General features: G+C 37.2%; 1 protein-coding gene across 1 annotated transcript; it reads right to left on the bottom strand.

Annotated features, from left to right (window-relative positions):
- Positions 1-943: 943 nt before the first annotated feature.
- EREG (epiregulin) lies at positions 944-21702 on the bottom strand. The gene is made up of 5 exons (XM_023189783.1): positions 21476-21702; positions 7801-7887; positions 6214-6337; positions 4894-5043; positions 944-2965 (listed from the first exon to the last, which is right to left on the bottom strand). Exons 1-5 carry the CDS (start codon positions 21540-21542, stop codon positions 2884-2886), a joined length of 510 nt encoding a protein of 169 aa, XP_023045551.1. The 5' UTR covers positions 21543-21702; the 3' UTR covers positions 944-2883.
- Positions 21703-22264: the final 562 nt, after the last annotated feature.

Raw genomic sequence — 22264 nt, forward strand, 5'->3', positions numbered from 1 at the left:
TTTCCACTGTGTACAGGACACATGAGCTGAGAGCAATCAGTTTTTATATTTACTTAGCACCATCCTCACTAAAACAATTATTTTTGTCTTATTTTCACCCATAGAAAGTAATGTGGGTCATACTTTATTATTTAATATGCATTTACAAAGATCTATTTTAGGGATTAGCTTTTTTAAGCATTCTTAAAAATGAAAAATTCAAAAATGACTTGTTTTTATGAATTGAGATGCTTAAGATAAACTGACAAACCAAGATTGAGATGCTTACAATAAATCTTTTGAAAATGAAATAAATGGATTGCAGCTGATTTATTGAAGAGTCAATAGATTTTCTTTGAAACAGCCAAGATCACTGAAAATAGGCAGACTGTCTTCACATCTAATAAGTGTTAATAAATACAGTTGTACCTTGATATCCACAGGGGACTGATTCCTAAATCGTCCCCCTGCACATACTAAAATCGGGCACAGATGTTCAAGTCACTTATACCAAACGGCATAGTGTTTGCATATAACCTATTCACATCCTCCAGTATACTTAAATCATCTTTACATTACTTATAATACCTAATGTAAATGCTATGTGCGGTGGCTCACGCCTATAATCCCAGCACTTTGGGAGGCTGTGGCAGGTGGATCATGAGGTCAGGAGATTGAGACCATCCTGGCCAACATGGTGAAATCCCGTCTCTACCAAGCATACAAAAATTAGCCGGGCGTGGTGGCGTGCACCTGTAGACCCAGCTACTCAGGAGGGTGAGGCAGGAGAATCGCTTGAACCCAGGAGGTGGAGGTTGCAGTGAGCCGAGATTGTGCAACTGCACTCCAGTCTGGGTGAAGAGCGAGACTCTATCTAAAAAAAAAAAAATAATAATAAATAAATAAAAATTAAAAAAATAAAAAGTAAATAGTTGTTATAATGTATTGGTTTTTTGTTGTATTATTTTTTAAGTATTTTCCATCCTTGGTTGGTTGAATCCACAGATGTGGAACTAACCACAGAGGGCCAACTGTAAGTAGAGTACTTAAAATGTGTTCTTACATACTTTGACTTCAGCTATATTAAACAGGAAACAGAAATAACTTTTTAGATCAATTGATTTTTCTTTTCTCTTGTTTTTAAGTTTTATATAAATGGTTAATAGAGCAATAAATGACTGCAGTTCTATGATCCATTAAGGTCATGTATACATACATGTTTGTATATGAATATACATACAATATGTATGTGAATATATGTATTTACTTGTTTTTGTCTGTTTATTTTCCTAATAGTAAGGGCAGGGCCAGGACTTTAGATGACTTTAGTCGTGTGATTGCACCAGGGTATATAATGCATGGATACACATGGAGACAAGTCCTGGCATCTGGTGCTCCAGAGGTCAGCCATGGCTTATTATGTCTTCATTGCCGTAGCACATGCCAGGATAAAAATGGAGGAAGAACAGATCCTCCCTGACCTGGTATGTGATCCAGGGAGACTCTACTCAAAGGTTTAGCATTCGATGAAGCAGCCTCCCATAAAATCCAAAGGTGGTGGCAGCAGTGGCTCCTTATGCAATAGCCCAAAAATACTCCTGTTAGCTCACTGAGACCTATGGGCTCAGAGTGCAGAAGAAATCTTTGTCTCTTCCAAAAAATAAACAAATGTCAGAAAAATGACCCCGAGTTTTCACCTCAGCCTCCACAGGAAGGTGTGTTTAGGTTTCTACATTTTAAACGCTTTTGATTGAGATTTTCATTTGGAAAAATACACTATATCAATTTTTAAGTTTTTTCCCATTTCCTATGTCCAGATACAACTTTAAATACATAACTTTACATTCTAGAAGAAGCCATTTCCTGAGCTGTTTTAAAGTTAAAACTTTCTTGAATAAAAGACAACATGTCTTAAGACAACATGTAGAATTATTGTTTTCATATATTTAAAAATAATAATTAGTCCATCAAATTTTGGACTGTGATTTAATGTTAGAATTCAGCAAAGTACCTATAAAAAGAAATATCCTAAAAAGAAGCACAAATTTAGGCTTCAAGTGTGGACTTTTTTCTAATTGTCTGTTGAGCAATAATTACCTCACACAAATGTTGTAATATACAAAAAAAAGGACCATTGTGAAGCTATGAAATGCCCACTACTTAAATACAATATTACAGAAAATTGTTGTTCAATTCATTTTACATAGGCAGAATCCGGTAGATGAGTGACTAGTACATGTAGGAGTCGTGAACTGGCATAGGGAACGGTCCACTGCCCCTCATACAACAGTTAGAGCTGAGACCTGAGTGAAGAGACCATAGAGTCTCCCAGAGTTAGCTTGTTTCAAATGTGTAGTGTTTAACACAGGACCTATATTTGCTTTTCCCAAATTCCAATTGCATTACTGTTTTAATATGTGACACCATGGTGCCAACTAACATATCAAACCCTGGTACAGTCAAACCAATTATCATTGATTTGAGTAGAAAAAAATACTTACTAAATCGATTTGACTGTATATGTAGGCTTACAGAAATCTGTCATTTGCTAACAATTCTTGAGCTATGACCTGGAAATTGCTTACTTCTAAGCACTGTGCACCAGGCATATAAACTTTGAAGCTTTCAATGAAGCATTTAGCTCAGGAAATTACTTTTATAAAAATATCAATTTTCTTTTGATATTAAATATTTTCTGCACATTATACATTAGCAAATAGTCTGTCAAAAATAGAACAAAAATAAAAACATTTTTCAAGTATATTAAAATACAGTGTTATTGACCTAACACTTGACCCAACATAAATATTATTAACAAAGTGGAAATATTAATATTAACCAGGCACACTGTTATCCCTGCCATATCCCTGTCAAACTTGTTATCCATAAGTTTGACAGCGCCATTCAGACTTGCGGCAGCTCTGGATCCCCTGAGGTAACTCTCTCATATTCCTTCTTTGGTTCTTTACTTTTTCGATTCCTGTACCTGGAAATATTCACAAACGAAACTGTTAGCACTGCAGTTAACAGTAAAGGAAAAAGTGTGTCATATATGGACTCCAAAGGCACATTAGCATAGTGTTTCCAAAATGACAAAGTTGAACAGATTTAGGTTGGACAAGGTTAAAAAAAAAAAAAGAGGGATGAAGAGGTGGTGTGCTGTAGTCAAACAATTTCGTAATGACATGATAAAACACACTTAAAGAGTTTCTCAAAGTCTTTAACGTGATCATGAATATTGTGAAATTCCAAGAGGAGTGTGGCCACATTTAAGTCTGAGTTTTAGGGTTTCTTTTTCTGTCTCTCTTTCTTTCTTTTTCCTTCCTCTCTTCTAAGGAATGAATATTTACAAATCATGCTACTTTAATACACTCTGTCCATCACATTGATATAATGCTATCACTAATCAAAATAAAAATAATATTTATCAGGCACTAATTGGTGACCTACAATTTTGTAAGTGCTATATATGCACTATTTATTTTACCTTCACATTTGCTGTTACCATCCTCATCTTACAGATGAAGAAAGTGAAATACAAATGGGTTATATATAACGTGCCAAGGTCTCATAGCTAACATTCATAGATTTGTCATAATTGAGAATCTTCTTTCATTTATTAAGTAAGCTATTTTCCTAATATTTTTGAGTTTATTTTGTCCCTATTTTGGAAATGAGACATGTAGCTTTGAGGAAGCCACATCATGTCTATGTTTACTGGAAGAATATGAATTAAAAAGAATTTGTTCTTAACTCTGGCATTTGTCAACTGTATAAGCTGGGATATGTGAATGAACCTCTCTAAGCCTCAGTTCACCATCTATAAAGGGAAGGATTGTGGTCAAAGATTTTCAGGTATATTTCAGTTTTAATAGTATTTAGTTCTGTCATGGCAACTTATTAGGAAGGCATTATTATTTGATGGATACTTAAAATCAAATACGGACAAAATAAATTTAATATTATGAAAGTAGCACACTTTCAGACCTTCAAAATTGGAAGTGCGCTACTTTCACAGAAAAATAAAAACTTAAATTCACCTTAAGTAATTTGAACCTGCTTCAAAATATGTTTCATGGAGACATTTTAAAGGGAACTGCTATTAATTAATCCACGCTGTCCCCATCCTTTGCTCCTAACCCTGAAAAAAAAACCTGCCAAACCATACTTTAATGTTCACTTTCTATTTTTTCTGTTTTCAGCTTGTGGCAATAATGCACATGAGGATGGGGTACGGCTGTTTTGGGGGACTAACACAAACTCTTTTTTAACAACCGTTTTTTATAATTCTCTAGAAATAGTTCCACCAGTCTGCCTTAAACGGTAAGATAACCCAAGCTTCTGAGGTTACTAATTTACAAGGCTGTTTTTGTAGAAGAAAAAATGTGACTTGATGAATTAAATTCAGATGGTTAACTACCACAGTAGCACCTTTCCTATGATTTACTTTCACATGAAATATTATATTACACACTAAAAGCAGCCACCCTGTAACTAATGTAGGATAAGAATTTCTGTCCATATTTTATAAAGAAAGGAATTGATACTCTCAATTTGACTTATGTAAGCTCACATAGGTAATAAGTACCAGAGCTGATAATAAAGTTCAATCCGGATGTTCTGCAGCAAAAACATTGTTTTAAAAAAACAATTTCAAGTTATTTCAGATTCAGGGGTACATGTACAAGTTTCTTAACAGGGTATATCATATGATGCTGAGATTTGGGGTACAATTGATCCTATCTCTCAGGTATTGGGCATAATACTTAACAGTTTCTCAACTCTTGTAAATATCATTTGTACAGGTTTGATCTTATCTCTCTAATACTTTATCCATATTTTTACCCAGTTTATAGGTCTGCATTATGTAAAAATAATTTATAAAAGCAGAGTATAAAAAACACGCTGACTTACCATCTGCAGAAATAATATGTGGAACCAACAACTATGATAAGAAACAAAATAATAAGAATCACGGTCAAAGCCACATATTCTTTGCTTAAAGGTTGGTGGACGGTTAAATAGAAGTGTTCACATCGGACACCAGTATAACCCACTTCACACCTTAAGGAAAATACAGAAGAAAGAAAGATCAGTTATTTAAAAAGGAAATCATGGTTATGAATTAGTTTTATAAGGACTAACATCACACCGTGATTCAAGAAATCAACAAAATTTGCTAAGGTTGTAAAGAAGATTTCAAAGAGTTAGATCAGTAAAGACAAAAGGGTTCCACATAGCTCTTAGACTAAATTGTGGTATCAAAACGACGGCTGTGTTCAGCTGTCATGGTGGCTGACAGTCTGCAGTGGTGTTTTGTAAGTTGTATAGGTTTGAGATGCCTTTTGTCTAAATCAGTGGAATCAATTCTTTGTTTGTTTGTTTGTTTTGAGATGGAGTCTCACTCTGTCGCCCAGGTTGGATTGCAGTGGCGTGATCTCTCGGCTCACTGCAACTCTGCCTCCCAGGTTCAAGCATTTCTCCTGTCTCAGCCTCCTGAGTAGTTGGGATTACAGGCGTGTGCCACCAGGCCTGGCTAATTTTTGTATTTTTAGTAGAGGCGGGGTTTCACCGTGTTGGCCAGGCTGGTCAGGAACTCCTGACCTCAAGTGATCTGCCTGCCTCAGCCTCCCAACGTGCTGGGGTTACAGGGATGAGCCACTGCGCCTGGCCTGGAATCAATTCTTAAAACAACACCTGATACAGAAGTTGAAGGAAAAGATCCAAAGCAGAGAGACACCATCTTGGCAAGTGTGAGAGGCATCAGAAGCCCACTCTGCTTTGTACCTCTGACATTTGTGTGCAATTTAAAAGCTACTATTTATTACCTAATTTTTAAAAACTCAGAAAAGTTTCTAACAATATATATACTGCATTTAACAGCCCATGGAAATATAGGGTAATTTCAATGTATAAAAATAGAAATGAAAAGAGTAAAACTGTATTTGTTTATCACATGTTCTCACTTTCAAGTAGGGGCTAAATAATGTGTACACATGGTCATAGAGAGTGGAGTGATAGACTATGGAGACTTCAAAAGGTAGAAGAGTTTTAGGGGGGTTAAAGGATGAAAAGTTGCCTAATGGGTTCCATGCACACTATTCGAGGAGTGGGTACTCTAAAAGCTCAGACTTCACCACTACTGAATATATCCACTAACGAATCTGCACTCGTACCCCTAAATCTATAAAACAAAATTTTACAAACTGTGTTTGTTTATTTCTGACATATTACCTGCAGTAATTTTGACTCATGTCCACCAGGTAGATGCACTGTCCATGCAAACAGTAGCCATTCATGTCAGAGTTACACTTTGTTATTGACACTTGAGCCACACGTGGATTGTCTTCTGTCTGAACTGTAAAAGAATTGGAAAGTTGAATATATTCTGTAGCCTGTATGGAAGAATTTCTCGCTCTTTCATAACAGTAACCACTGAGCTGCTTCAACAAAACAGGTCAGAGGCCAATCAGTCGAGGAGAATTTTGAGAAGTAGGAAGTCACTCCAGTTGTCACACCCCCTAGACCAATCAATAAACACTTGAATACAAAGGAGAATGTCCAACAGACTAAATAAAAGAAGATAACATGAGAGGATTTCATTCTCAGAAGACAACCTTTAAGGGTAGAAAAGGCAAATTTAACACACACATGTCATTATTCTCCAAGTGGGTGTTATTCACTTCTTCAAGCAAAGTGTGTCTAATTTTTCTCAAGTCCCAAAACATTTCTGAAATCTATTACTCCTCAAAGCCGTTGCAAGCTCATACCATTAATTAATTCAAAGGAGCTTAATTCTACAGTGGATTTTTCATCAGTAAGGCTGGCTTTGGTGTATGTTCTCAAGTTGTTGAGGTTACCATTAATGAATTAACCAGTCTCTCAATATCTCTACTGATGAGGCCTGAATCCAAACTAGACAAACCCTGAGTGAGAAAGGCCTGTCAGGCAAATACAACAACGAAAATAGGAGCCGCTGTGTGAAATTCATTTTAGAAAGTTTTAGATACCAAAATGTGAAAGATGTTTATAAAATCATTTTTTAAATAGCAACTTGATTGTAATACTCTTGCCCAAATAACCAAAGAAGGAAAAAAAAAAAAAAAAAAAAAGGTGGTGTGGGGAGGCTGACTGAACCTCCAGAGAACCTGATGGTGAGGGACAAAAGATAAAGTTGTTATGGAAAATATCCTGCTTCCTCAAAATAACTCAGTTATCTTGATTCTATAGCTCAGACTGAAGATAAAGCTGATCCCCCTTGGACTATATCTGGAGTCCACAATCCTGGAGGGGAAAAAACTGTATTACTTATCTTTGTATCTCCATGCCTTAGCACAGTGTTTGGTGCATACTAAGTACTCGACAAATGTTTTCTGAATAAACACTGTGCCTAGAAAGAAAGGGCCATCATTTGTTCTTCTTACAAAGAGAGAGAGAGGGATAGAAAGAGAGATAGAGAACCTATTCTGTACGAAGTTTTCCTGGTTTGCTGTTTTGCCTGGAATCCAGTCAGTGTGGTCTCTGAGAATGTTTTACAGTAAAGAGCCAGGAGACGGCCAAAGGGAATGCAATTTGTTGTTGTTGTTGTTCCCTATCGCTTCACAATCAAATCTGTGTATATAATTTGTCTGGTCCGTCTCCTACCAGTTATTCCTTTATGTATTTTTTTCAGAACATTAGTTTATAAAGTGGTTTAAAAAGTAATATAGCAGCTATTCCTACCCTTTTCTTTTTATTGTCACATACTTATGGTCTTTGAGTTTATACTTCTGTTTAAAAATGTGTATTCTCTTGATGCCACATTGACAAACTTGGGCTTACCTAAAGCTGTGCAGTTATCACTGGACTCTCCTGGGATACATGATGGAATCACAGTTGTACTGAGGACTGCCTGTAGAAGATGGAAACCTATTTATGAAGAAAAATCAAATATATAATTAATGTGCTAAGGAAAGAAATCTTGATCAAATTTCTACATAACTGCAGTACTTATAGAGTTTTGTTTCATGGATTTGGTCCATCAAAACCATAAAACAAAATAATTCATGGAAACAGGCATATCACAGAAAATACAAACACCCCCAGCTATTCTGTGGAAGGATAAAAGCCTTGGCATTACATTCATGGTTACAGATTTGACCTGCTCTAAATATTTCACAATAACATTTTCAAAGATTTGATTTTGAAGTTTGATTTCCTAAGATGCACATCAGTTGGAGAATTTCCACTATTTTATTCCACCATGTGCTCCAAATTAGAGCAAAACAAAAAGGCTCTAAATAAAAAATCAGTTTCCACTTATGGTAACAAGACACTCAACCTAAGAAACATTTTTATTGATTTATGTACCTAAGTTATTCTTTGCATTGCATTACACATGAATATAGATTTTAATTAACACAGTGCAAGCTAGGTAAAATCAGAATATATATTGTCTAATATGAGGAGGAACAGGCACACCAAATGAACCATACTGAGCCCTAGAATCCAGTTTCTGTCAGCATAGGAAGAGTTTGAATCAGCTGTTTCATCATGTGTATTCAGTGAAAAGATAAAATATTGGAACACAGATATCCGAATGACTCAAGTAGTTTCTGAATTGTATAGGAAGCATCATAAGAAGAACCCTGTTAATTGCACACATGTTTACTTAAGAGCTTTTAGCTGCTTCTGTTTAAGCTTTAGGTATTTGCATTTCAAACACTCTTTCCAATTTATTTGAGTAACTGTCATATAGTAAATACTAATGGTGGTAGTAGTAGTAGTAGCAGCAGCAATTAAGCTCCACTAAATTAATTAATGGCTTCAGCTTGCAATTGCTTTGGGGAATAACGAATTTCAGAACTGAGATTTGAAAAAAATTAGACATATTTTGTTTGAAGAAGTGAATAATACCTACAGTGGGGGATAATGGACATGCGTGTTAAGCTTGCTTTTTCTGCACCCTAAAGGTTGTCTTTTGAGAAAAAATACCACCCATGTTATTTTGTTTAGTCGGCTGGACATTTTCGTTTGTATTCAGGTGTTCATTGGCCTAGGGTGCGTGATAAAAAGAATGACTTCCTACTCCTGAAAATTCTCCTTGACTGATTGGCAGCTAGGTAAAGGTAATCTGGGTAAAATCAGAATATATCCTATCTAATATGAGAAGAAATAGGCATGCCAGATGAACCACATTGAGAATTCAGTTTCTGTAAGCACAGGAAGAGTTTGAATCAACCTGTTTCGTTGAAGTAGCTAAGTAAGTGGTAACTGTTATGAAAGGATGATTAATTCCTCCATAAAGGCAACAAAATATATTCAACTTTCCACTTCTTTCACAGTTCAGACAGAGGACGATCCATCTCTTGAACATGTACTATGTACCAGTGATATGGTTTCGCTCTGTGTCCCTACCCAAATCTCATCTCGAATTTCAATCCCCATGTGTTGAGAGAGGGACCTGTAGGGAGGGAGGTGATTGAATCAATGGGGGTGGTTTCCTACATGCTGTTCTCATGATAGTGAGTGAGTTCTCATGAGCTCTGAGGGTTTTAAAAGTGTTTGGAAGTTCCTCCTTCCCGCCTCTCTCTCCTACCGCCTTGTGAAAAAGGTGCTTGCTTCCCCTTCGCCTTCGGCCATGATTGTATGTTTCCTGAGACTTCCCCCGCCATACAGAATTGTGAGTCAATTAAAGTTCTTTCCTTTATAAATTACCCAGTCTCAGGGAAGTTCTTTAAAGTACTGTGAAAACAAACTAATACAACAAGGTATGGTCCTATTCACCTTATCTCTATTATACTATTTAGTCCTCTCAGTGCCAATTTGAGGAAGATACTATTATTATCCCCATTAGAGAAAACTAAGGCATATACAGTTTAAATAACTTTTCCCAAGGATACATATTGTTAAATGGGCCACTTTATAGAATTTGGAAATAGGCAATAATACTAGAGTATAATGGACATCACAGAGAACAAATTATGGTAGCTGTAATTGAAGTAGAGTATTTAACCCAACATAGAGACCACAAAGTATGGCGGAAGGCAGCCTTGTGAGGAAAACTTGAGCTACGTGATCTTGAAAAAGTTAATTTACTTTTCTGCAGTCTTGTGAGGAAAACTTGAGCTACGTGATCTTGAAAACATTAAAAAGAGTTTAATGTTTATCTAAGTTTTCCTATCTTATAGATTTTGGGGAAGAATACAGTGAAATAAACTATTTTTTTTGTTTTTTTCCTGAAATGGCTGACATATCCCTAAATATTTGTTCCTTGACTCGCAACTTCTAGCCCCTGGTATTAGCAGTGTATGCGGACAGTGCCCTCTACTGGTTTATAACAAGTTTGTACATCTCTGTAATTTGGTACTGTAAAGAAAAATTTAATTCATGTAATACAGGAATTTTATTTTTTCTCAGTTAAGGAAGGCTTGTATCTGTTAAGCCGATTGTATATTTTTGGGTTCTGAAAACTAAATTACACGTCGGCATCAGCATCATAATGTGTAACTTCATATATCAAATTTCACACTTAATTCTGTGAAGTAGTTATTAGTCTCAAATACCCTCAGTGTATTTAAATTAAATATCTTGTCTAAGATCACTTATGACCACAGAAGAGTTACGAATTTATCTTTTGACATCAAATCTCCTATTCTTCAATGATTTGAAAATTCTGTTGTTTTTAAAGATTCAGAATTATCCCCTCCCGACTCTATGTTTTTCTACAATATACATGCTGCTTCAATTGCTCTTACGGAACCACACAAAAATATATTTTTATTGAATGACAAAGAAATAGTTAAAGCTTAGATTTCATTGTCAGTTGAACCGAGCTGAAAAGTATTTCACTAAGCTTTTTATCGAGGATAAGTTAGATTCTCATTCAAGTCAATTTTATTTTAAATCCCAATAATAATTTCACCATACTTTCACTACTGAATAATTAAATCCTTTAACTAACACAGTTTCCTCAATACAAATTGGAGCTTTAGTTGCACGTGCTTACATCCTTAACATTCCTGTTCCTGCATATTTCTTCAACTGAGGAAAGTTTTGGAGGAGACATTACCGATTCTCCCTCTAGGAAAATGCTAGCCAGGGGAAAAAAAAAAAATGCACATTTGAAGCTAGTTTCTCTATCTTTTGCATAAACTAAAGCCTAACCTTTTCTGCTTGGAATTGCCTCCAATTGCAACCTGCAATTATAGAATCCAACTTACCTTGGAGTGTTGCTGTTAGTCTTTTTTTTTTTTTTTTTTTTTTTTTTTTTTTTTAAGGTTTTTGGTAGTTGTTAGTTTTTCCACCGCTGGAAACTTTGTTCCAGTTGTTCAGGCCACAGGTGAAATATTTGTCTTTCTTAATTAAAGAATGTTCAGCTCAGGGTGTGCCTCCACAAAAACTGGGCTTTCCTTACTTGTGACGCTCCCTTGGACACAGTCCATCGCTCAGGATAGTTTCTGTGAGACTTGCTGCATTAATCCTACAGCAGGATATTTTACAGGTGGAATCATATATGATTTTAAATGTTCTTTTCAAATTAAAGTGTATAAATGCCATTCCATCATGGATGGATGTGGCCAATAAAACAGCAAAATTAATTCTAAGTCATGTCCATCTGCACAGCACTATTGCTTTAAAACAGTAGTTCTCAAATGTTCCTGCAATATGCCTCTGCTCCCAAACACTTGTAAACTAGGGTAGAAGAGTGAATGTGATACAATGAATAAAAAATCTATCTCCAGAGAAATATTATATCCACTATGCGGTTACGCTTAAGAATCGCTAGTCATTATTTTAATGAGTCATACAGGGAGGGAATAAATGCTAAAGTCATATGCATATATTTCCTTAATGTCAGGTTTTTCATGACCTTAGTGTTGTGTGAACATAATTTCTGTATGATTGGACCTCAAATATTATATTTGACTTTTTCATTCTTGACAGTAGATTCTTGCTAAGCAAATAATTCACTACAATACTAAAGATTTTAGATAGTGTCTGTGTCAAAAAAACAGATCTGGTGGCATTTCTGGTCTGGTGGCATTGGTAACTAAGATACAGAGGAATTTCTTGCCAGGTGATGTAACACAGATGATCTGTAAACTCAAAATTGGCAGTTGGCGCTTCTTTTACAATACAGCTACAAAAATGGGACTGCATTCAGAGGTCATTATTTCTATCAAATTTCCAAATGGGTTTTAGGAATGTGAACCTCACCTATATATTTCTCTACCTTCATTTTTCAGGTTATGTTTCAGTGAAATCTCAGATGTGCCAGCAGGAAGTGGTGCCAGTGACTCAGAGGATACAAATCGCCTCTTCCCTGTGAGTCAGGGCCAAGCCTACACCCTTACACAATATTGGGGGCCACGCGTGGGAGAGGTTGAGTGCCATCACAGGAATGGCAATAGCAGTAAATGTCGTGGGCCCTGGAGCACTACGAAGTGGTTGCCCAACAGTCAGACAAAATGCCAGATGTAGAAAATGCACTTCCTATTGCATATGGTTTCTTTTGACCTTGCTTCCTTTTTATTTATATTTACTTTGTTTTTCGAGGCTGTTGCTCATTTGCCCAGATTGGAATGCAGTGGTGCCATCACAGGTCACTGAAGCCTCGAACTCCTAGGCTCAAGCGATCCTCCCATGTTGGCCTCCAAAAATGCTAGGATTACAGGCTTGAGCCACTGTGCCTGGATTGACCTTGCTTCCTAAGGACTACACTGAGGGCTCATCCAGAAGGAGGCCAGTATGGAAGAGGCTAGGATTTGGTGGCTGGATGATCAAAGCCAAGTCAGCAAAATCAGTTGCAAATCTTAGGGTGAAATGACTTTTCTGGAAAACAATCAAGAAAATTAAAATGATCCAAATTAAAATCAGATAGGTGACAGAATAAAATAAATGCATCTCATTTTCCCAATTTAACCTTTTAGGCTATTTAGACCAGAAAAGCAAACTTATGCTGGGCCGTAGCATTTGTCCAGCCCAAACACATAGCAAAATCCTCTTTGTTCACACTTTTGCTGTGATCACATGCCAGCCTGCTCAGACTGTTCGTTTTCTACCATCTTCCATGGCTGTCTGTGATTTTAGAATTTGTCTATAACATAACAGGCTTATTGGGTCTTATGTGCTTTTAAGGAGTGAATATGCCTTCGCTGTTTCTGGATGTCTTTTTGTTTTAAATTAAATTCCACTATTTCATAAGCTCTTTCTTCACCTTGGTCAAAATAACTCTAAAACTCATTATCACATCAGATACTGAAAAGACTTACTGTCAGCACCTTCTAGCTTTCAGAGAGTATATATACACACACACATATATACACATATATATATAAATCTATAGAAAACTAACCTTGCCTTCTGCCAGTAATAATTCTATTCCTATATATTTTTAATGTTTGCTTTGTAACTACACTTCATTAAGACCTAAGTGTAAAAACTGTTTATAGCAATTCGAGATGAAACCTATGAAACCCAAGGTTAATATAACAGGTTAAAAATAAGTAATTATTTTAATTTTGAGTTTTGAAAAATAGCCATAGAATCTTCCTTGTCAAGTAGCAAAAATATTAATATGCCATGTGTTTCTAGTCATAAGCATTAAGTTATAGTCTCCAATTTAGGTAGTCATTTCTAAATCATACTTCAAATGCTAATATATTTCACTTACATATTATCATACAATGCTATACTTAAAGCTAGTCAAATAAAGAATCAGTGAGTCAAAATATAAGGGAATTATCTATTTTACCCTAAATATGAATTTAAAGATGTATATCTTGTTCATAATGGAAGTATTTCCAGAATGCAGGAGAATACATACCAACCCTTGTGTAAAGAGTACAACCCAGCACTTTGGGAGGCCAAGGCTGGTGGATCACGAGGTCAAGAGATCGAGACTACCCTGGCCAACATGGTGAAACCAAAATACAAAAAAAAAAAAAAAAAAAAAAAAAAAAAATTAGCCAGGCATGGTGGTGGGCACCTGTAGTCCCAGTTACTCAGGAGGCTGAGGCAGGAGAAGGACATGAACCCGGGAAGCAGAGGTTGCAGTGAGCTGAGATCGCACCACTGCACTCCAGCCTGGTGACAGAGCGAGACTCTGTTTCAAAAAAAAAAAAAAAAAAAAAAAAAAGAAGTCAATTCAAATTATCTGAGTGTTTTGAATTTTGTGACTAAAATCTCTAAAGGTGGGACTTGCTTCCCCTAAAAGCCAAACCTTCATATATAGTATTATTTCAAATTTTCTGTTGGAAACATATTTTTTTTCCTCAAGACAATCTTACATAAGAAGAGTTTTTTTATAACCTCTCTACCTTGACTCCCTTCCATCTGGCTTCTCGCTTCTACTCCTATAAATCCAATTTAAATTATTCTTACATTATTACTCCAAAAGAAAAATCTCCTAAAGGAGCAACAGTTTGGACTATAAGTGTCTGCAATTTGCCTTATTTTCACTATGGCCACACTGTAGCATGAAGCATGGATATTTAATGGCATTTTGAGAAACATATTGACTACATTGTTTTCTCTGTAGATGCCTATGGCCAAACATGAATCTTCAAGGATAAAGTTTTAACCAGTGAGCACACACAAAAAAAGAGAAAGGGAATACATTAAAGATGATTTCAAAAGACTCGAAGTTAATTACTTTTTATTCAGAGAACCGACATAATACAACTCACACACTGGAGGCTGCTAAAGAATTCTACTTTCAGATCATAGAGTTTATGAAAATATAGTTTGAGTTGACATTGGCGACGTTGACTTCAGTGAGAGCCACATATGCCTCCATAGCATGATAGCCGGGTGGGATGGGCTTAGTTACAATCCCATAATCAAAAAGGAGGACAGCTTACCCCATCCTTGCTTTTAGTAACTACATTTGTCAAATAATATTTACTCAATAAATATATATTGAGAGTTGTCTACATGCAAGATATTGAACAAAATACTGGAAAGAAAATTGGTACAAAAGACATTGTTCTTGCCCTAAATAGACTGAAAGGAGTTGGACACCTAAGGGTGGTAAGGAAAGGAGAGAATTTATAGATGATGCAAAGTTTTTAGTCAGAAAAAAAAAAAAAACAGAGAATGCTGCCATTAAAAAAGGAGGAGACATAGGTAGGACAGCAGACTTTTGGTAGCGTTTGGACATGAAGGCATGAAGGGAGTGAACACATTTGAGTTTAATGTTTATCTGTAGTTATTGCCTATTTGTATTTCTGAGGTTATTGGGAAGGAATAAGAATGTATTTGGTGATTAGGAGAAGTCTATTTGAAAGTCATATGAGGAGGTACTACCTTTAAAGGAATGGAAGTCATTTAAATGTTCTAAGGAAAATAGTATAGAATGGAAAATAACAGACCTTTGAGAAACAGGTAGTAGAGAGCAGACAGAAGTGGCCAAGAAAAGAGAAAAAGAAATTAGAGAAAAAAGAAAATTAAGTGTGCTGAGAGCTAAGAGAGTGGAGTTGTAAAAGGAGGTAGAGGGTGGTTATCAAAGGAATAATCAGAGAAAGTATTCATGATTCCATCGTAAATAAGACTCATCATTATTAGATGTGAATGGTGCTAAAATCAGCAATAAATATTGCCAAGCTGATTTTTTAAACATGAGAATGGGCTTCGTATTTGTATCCAGATTATCATTAAAATTAATTATGTCTTGGTAACTCAAGCACTAATTGTCCAAACTGTGAATTATGGATGGCAATGTGTAACAGCAACAAAAAAAAAAAGTATAATTTTATGTTATCGGTTCTCAACTGGGAGCAAAATTGCCAACCAGGATTGGCAAAATTGTATCCCTGGTTGGCAAAATTGCTCCTGGGAATCATTGCCACCATATGGTAATGTCTAGAGACTATGTTGGTTGTCACAACTAGGGGAGGCTACTGACATCTAGTGGGTAGAGACCAGGGTTGCTGCTAAACACCCTGCAATACACAGGACAGCGCCCCTGCAACAAAGAATTATTTAGTCCTTAATGTCAACTGAGACAAGGTTGAAAAACCCTGCATTAGTCTCATGAGACATGGAATCCAGTTCTAGCTCACATACTTATTTTGTTTCCCTGCAACTGAGTTTCCTTATCTCTGAAAACAGAGAACAAGGAGTGAGGTGGAGTAGAGGGTGAAATGAAGTTTGGATTCGATTTCTCTAAGGTTTCTTTAATTTCTAAAACAATGCTTCTCTTTCTGCCACTGGGAGTCAATCACTGCCACTTTATTCAGTCATATCATGGCTCGGTAAACCCTCTCTCTTCCTCTCTTCCTCTCTCTCTCTCTCTCTCTCTCTCTCTCTCACACACACACACACACACACACACACACGAATATCTTCAGTTAATACAGACTATAATAAGAGATAAAAATGTGAAAGAGAGGGAAGAAAACTTATTAGACTTCATCACAAACAACAACAGAATTGAATTTTCCAAAATTGTGACTTAACCTCAAGATATTTTGCTTCTCAAAATATATTTTTAAAATACTCTTAAATACATTTTTAAAGTACAGCTAATTGAGTCTATAGCATAGTGGTGATAACTCCGAATAAAGTATCAATGCAATCATCCATCTAACTAACATTTATTGTGTTTATTATAAGGCCATCACAATAGAAATGATAAAAGATGACTATAGCACCAGCAAGGAGGGACAGAGTTATATTACATAGTGTGGCGTGTGGTGTGGCAGGGTCATAGGACAAAAGGAATGGGAAAGGTACAATGGAGGAGGGTCAGGGCTTATCAGAGAAGTGCCTAAGGAAGTGACTCCTTTTCCAATCTTAAAGAGTGAGTACTTTCACCAAAAGTAAAGAGTGACTTGAAGGCATCGAGAGTAAAGGGTACAGCATATTCAAACCTAAAGCCTTACATGCTGTGTAACTTCTGTTTCCTTACTTGTAAAACGGGAACATTAATAACTTTCTGGGCTAAAAAGGCATCCTAAGAACTAAATGAGGCTTTTTATTGTAAGAAACCATTTTGATGATGACAGCGCTGATTTTAAAAGTGCTTTCTATGAATTCATGTATCATCTTATCCAATAAATCTAGGTACAAGGTTATTGCAGATAACCTTTTTTGGGGGGGAAGAGAAAACTGAGGCTCAGAGATAAATCACTCTTTCTGAAAGTATGAAATCAAAAAAAATGGCACATGAAATCTGTGTTTTATACACTATACACTATGCCTCTTAGTTTAAAACTATAAAATTTACATATATAAAGATGTGTGTGCACACATCAATCACTTTCATGCCTCAAATTTAAAATAGAGGATTTTTAACCTAAGAGATTAAGGTTCAACATTTTTCTTTCTGAATGCTACATATATCTCCATGGAGTACATCCATATATCTATGGAATACTACTCAGCCATTAAAAGGAATGAAATAATGTCTTTTGCAGCAAATTGGATGGAGCTGGAGGTCATTATTCCAAGTGAAGTAACACAGGAGTGGAAAACCAAAAACCGTATGTTCTCACTTATACATAGGAGGTAAACTCTGAGTACACAGAGGCATACAGAGTGATATAATGGACTTTAGAGACTCAGAAGGGAAAGGTAGGCTAGGGATTTAAGAAAATACACATTAGGTACAATGTACACTACTCAGGTGACAGGTACACTAAAATCTCGGAATTCACCACTGTATAATTCACCCATGTAACAAAAAACCACTTGTACTCCAAATGCTATTGAAATTTTTTAAAAAGGAGATGTAGAATAAACATGTATATTAAGAATCTTATGAGATATATTTAAAAATCCATTTTTTTCTGGACATTTATCAAATCATCGTATTATAAATAGTATCTTAGTAAGTTAAATCATTACTTTAACCTAGAAGGCCACTCAACCTTTATGTGCCCTGTAACTAAACACCTGATCTTATGTAAACTGCATCTCCAGAGGACACTGAGTATGTCGCATTACTTCATTTTTCCAAAGGTTCCAGAATCGCCATGTCAAGGCAATGGCTGTCAGACTACTCCTCCCTGAGGATCTTTTCTATTACACCATTGGGAAGCGTTCTCATTGTCTCCCAATGGAATGTTCCCAGCAGCAGTTACAGCCATATTAATTAGACGATTTGTATAGGCCTACACTCAAAGTAAAGACTGACAGATGAGGAAACCCCGCCTTAATTTACATTCTCTTTGAAGAGGATTTCTCAGTTGACATTTGCATCTTTCACGTGAACATTAACCAGGAAATGGGAGAATCTTTTGCAAAAATAGACAGAAAACATTCAAATTCAGTTTCTCCAAAGTGACTATATGAGTATTGTTATTTTTTTAAAACCAAGAAAAGACATTTACGTTCTCACAGTTAACCGGAATGGGCTATAGATTCCAAGTTGATCCCTTATCGACGCTATATTCAATTTACAATAATATACAAAGAATACAAGGAATAAAACAGACATAAGTTACCCTCTTTATTGCTTTACTTAATGTAAATCTTGGAAAATATAAATATAAGGACCCCAGTCAACTGACTTCAACGACTGCTTTATAATAAAAATCATATCTTAGGAACTGTGTTGATTAAAAATTATGAACATTAAGTAAAAATTCAACATATTTTAGCACAGCTTAAGAGAATAGTCATGTTTCATTTACCTGATTTTGCACAGAGTCAGAAATCCCATTTGTACATGTGCTGTGCCTATGAGAGGGTCTGAGCCCTGGAGCAGCCCCAGGCTACTCTGGAACTTCTCCATTAGAATCTGCTATGTTTATTATGCTCCTGCTAGCCCTGAGTCTCACTGGCTCTTTCCTCATTATCAAGAGTGACCTGGCCATTTACTATCTCTGAGTCTTTGTAAGGTACTTGACTTCACTGGGCTAATCAGATCTACCTCACGCAGTTATTTTAAGAAGTAAAGGTAATGATGTGTTTAAAGCACCTAATACACAACATGGCTGCCACACAGTAGGCATTTAGTAACTGTTAGTTCTCTTCCTCAACTCCTGGATTAGGGTGCTAGTGCTGAATCAGACACCAAAATTACCCAAGCTGCTCACATGGCAAGACTATGAAGAAGGTAGCGAGGGTACCTGGTCAAAATCCAGACAGGAAAGGCCTGTCATCATGTTTTCTGACAAGATTTGTCATCTCAGATTGTGCCAAGACTCAGGTAACTCATAAACTCTCAGGGTCAACAGAAATGATCAAAGACAAGGCTATTGTCTCATTGAGATTTATGCTTCTCATATTTTCAAAAAAGAATATTTCTTCTGCTTACTTCTTTCTCATTGATGAAGTAGGACTAAATTGTCTTGGGGATGTCATTCAGGAACGTATTCAAAAACCCATGTGGGCATGAAAAAAATGTTTGATGTTAAATAGAAAGCCCCTGAACATAACTGCAGAATTCAAGATAAAAATTTCTCCTCCTCTCTTTAGAAAAATCACAAGATTAAAAAAAGACAATTCTGCTCTAAAATTATAGATTATTTAGAAAAAAAATGTTATCCAGTATTTCAACTCTTTTACTTAATGTTCAGTAGGCCAAACATGCTGGCAAGCCTAAGTGTGAACTCTCTCACTTTGTCACTACTTTTCCATGGGAACTTGGGTCACAGTTCCCCAATTTATAAAACAAGAACATCAATATCAAACACGTATAAAATGTAAAAATAACCAAATGATTGTGAGTGGCAATTTAAATCTGCATGTGTTAAGGGTGGAGGCTGGAATTTTATTCCCTAATCATAACTACATATAAATTCTACATAAAGCAGTTATAATACGTATGTTAAAATTTAAAATAAATGTCTCTCTCTTCTTCTGGTGGGAGGAGGACAGGATTTGGGAAAAGAATTTTTAAGAAATCTTTTGTTTGGGGAAAAGAAGGCAATTTCAGAAATAACATGTGGTCGTGCCAAAATAAGGCTATGGGCTCTGCATAACTGAATAGAGTTTAGAGATATAATACAGAACTTGAAACAGGAACTTTCCTAGTGGCAGAGAAATATCCAAACAAACTGGGAAAACAGAAACTGACCTAACTCATTTGGAAATGGGCTTGGCAGCTGACGAAATAGATGAACTATAATTAAGTAATGCAATAAAGGAGGTAAGCACTTTCATGACAACAAAAACACACACAACACACACACTAGGTAGTAACCAGGTTATTCACAGGCTCTTGCTGTCTCAAATTACAATATTCAGTGAAACACCCAGAACAGACATGTGCGTTGTTCCGATGCAACCTTACATGTGGGGAAAATAATAAGTGCTAAGTTCTTCTGACCTCGAGGTTAATTTCTAACTCTAGGAAGACTGTCACCTTTCTAATTTAATTATTTTCAAAACAAAGACAGCAAAGCCACATTGTTTACTGAGAATCTTCTAGCAAGTCTTTCTTAGCTCAGTTTTGGCAGAAATCACATATCTAGTTTCCACTTGTGTTCCTGGACTTAGACTTGTAAGTTTCAACTACGCATAATATGCATTTCATTACGTCTCTCAACTCCTGAGATAAGGTGTGTCAAAATAATAATTTAACAGTCACATCCTTCACAGGTAGCGTTAGAGTGTCTGGGGAATTAGCCTCATTCCAACTTCAGGGAGAATATGAGACTAGTGGTAACTTATTTTCTTATTAAGATATTCGTATACGACTTCAAACCCTCAAATTCCTTGAACTGAAGTTTAAGGAATTAGAAATAAGTAATTTTTTTTTTTTTTAACAGAAAGGCTATTTAGGAAATATTTCCCCTTGAACTAAATAATCTCAAATAGGAAGACTGGCATTAAAATACCCTCAGCCATCTGAGGCTACGGGGTGTAATTAGCAGCAAGTGCAGAGCGCCTGCTCCAGAGGCTGCTTGGGAGGCTGCAGGGGAAAACGGAAGCAGCAGGTGTAGGGGCGAAGGGCGGCGGGAAGCGCCAGGACCTGCCCAGGGCCCTTTGGCTCCAGGTATTCTCGACCAGCGTTTTATTTCTCGCGTCTGGAGCTCAGCCAGCTGGTACTGGCGCACACCAGCTCCTCCGGGAAAGCTAAACCAGGCTAGGTTTTAGAAAACTGAGTGCAAGACAGAGGAGGAAAAGCTTCCCCCTCCCCTCGCCCCCGCAAAAAAGTGTCTCACGCTAGTTTCTATTCTCCACTCTCCAACAAAAAGGAGCAAGACATTAAATGTTAACGGTGCGTTCTAGGACTTTAGATTTCTAGGACTGGCAACTTTTCAAAAGAAAAAAAAAAGTTTTTTCAACAACTTTTTATTTTGCTTAATAAGGAGGTATTTCAATCCATGCATAACATATATGCCATTAACTAATTCACCAATAAAAGGCATTTTAACATCGATTCCCAGTCCCCACCCCCAGTCCCACCATAGGGAAAGACAGACTCACAAAACAAGACATAATTTTAAATAGAGCACACTTGAATCTGGAGACAACTCCGTACTTGTCTAATGACAAATGCACAGGAGCCTTCCTTATTTGTCTCCTCTTTGGGGCGGCCGGAAGCCAGAGGGGGAGAACTTACCCAGGCAGAGCAGCAGCGCAGGGACCCTGGCGGCAGAGAGCATCTCCATCCTCCTCCCCGCGGGCATCGACGACAGGCGCGGGCGCTGGGGCTGGGCGGAGGGCTGCTGCGGGGAGCGCACCGGCAGGGCAGGAGCAGACCGGCTCGCGGCAGTGGCTGGAGCGCGGCTGACAGCCTGGAAGGGGCCACACGTTGGCCGTGTCCCTCTGACACAGGAAATATCAGGCAAGTGAGCTCAACTGTCCGGTGCTGCGAACTTTATACTAGGGAGCCCCTCCCGGGCCCTAACGGGGTGAGGTCAAGAGTGCCCGGAGTTTCATAATTGGCCCGAGGGAGGACTGACAGGAGGACTATCCGGAAGTCATCCTCCCTCCCTGGAGCACCTGAGAGTAGTGGTTGAGGAATGAAAAAATGTCCTTCCGATTGGTCGGGGACTACTCCCGAAACTTTTCCATCTCCCTCCCGGAGGTGGGGAGCGTGGACCAGATGGGTTGGTTTGCTTTGTGGGGTCACCTGCCCTGTAGTGGGTGGTTTTAGTTGCTCAGGGTGACGGACATAACTTGAATCAGTCCTTTAGCCAAGGCTGGCGTTCCCCGTACATGCCTTTGGAGAGCTGTGTGTGTGACTTACTAAACTCAGTCAGGAAAACTCCGGTACTTGAAGTCTGTCAGTGATTCAGGCGCCCTCCTTGCATTTAAATGCCACCGCCCAGAAAAGCCTTTCCCATCTGCGCTTTCCTTCTGAGACCCCTGCTTCTAATGCGGCTCAGGCATTTATCACCTCAAAATC

The sequence above is a fragment of the Piliocolobus tephrosceles genome, chromosome 3 (assembly GCF_002776525.5).
Source record: "Piliocolobus tephrosceles isolate RC106 chromosome 3, ASM277652v3, whole genome shotgun sequence".
NCBI lineage: Eukaryota > Metazoa > Chordata > Mammalia > Primates > Cercopithecidae > Piliocolobus > Piliocolobus tephrosceles.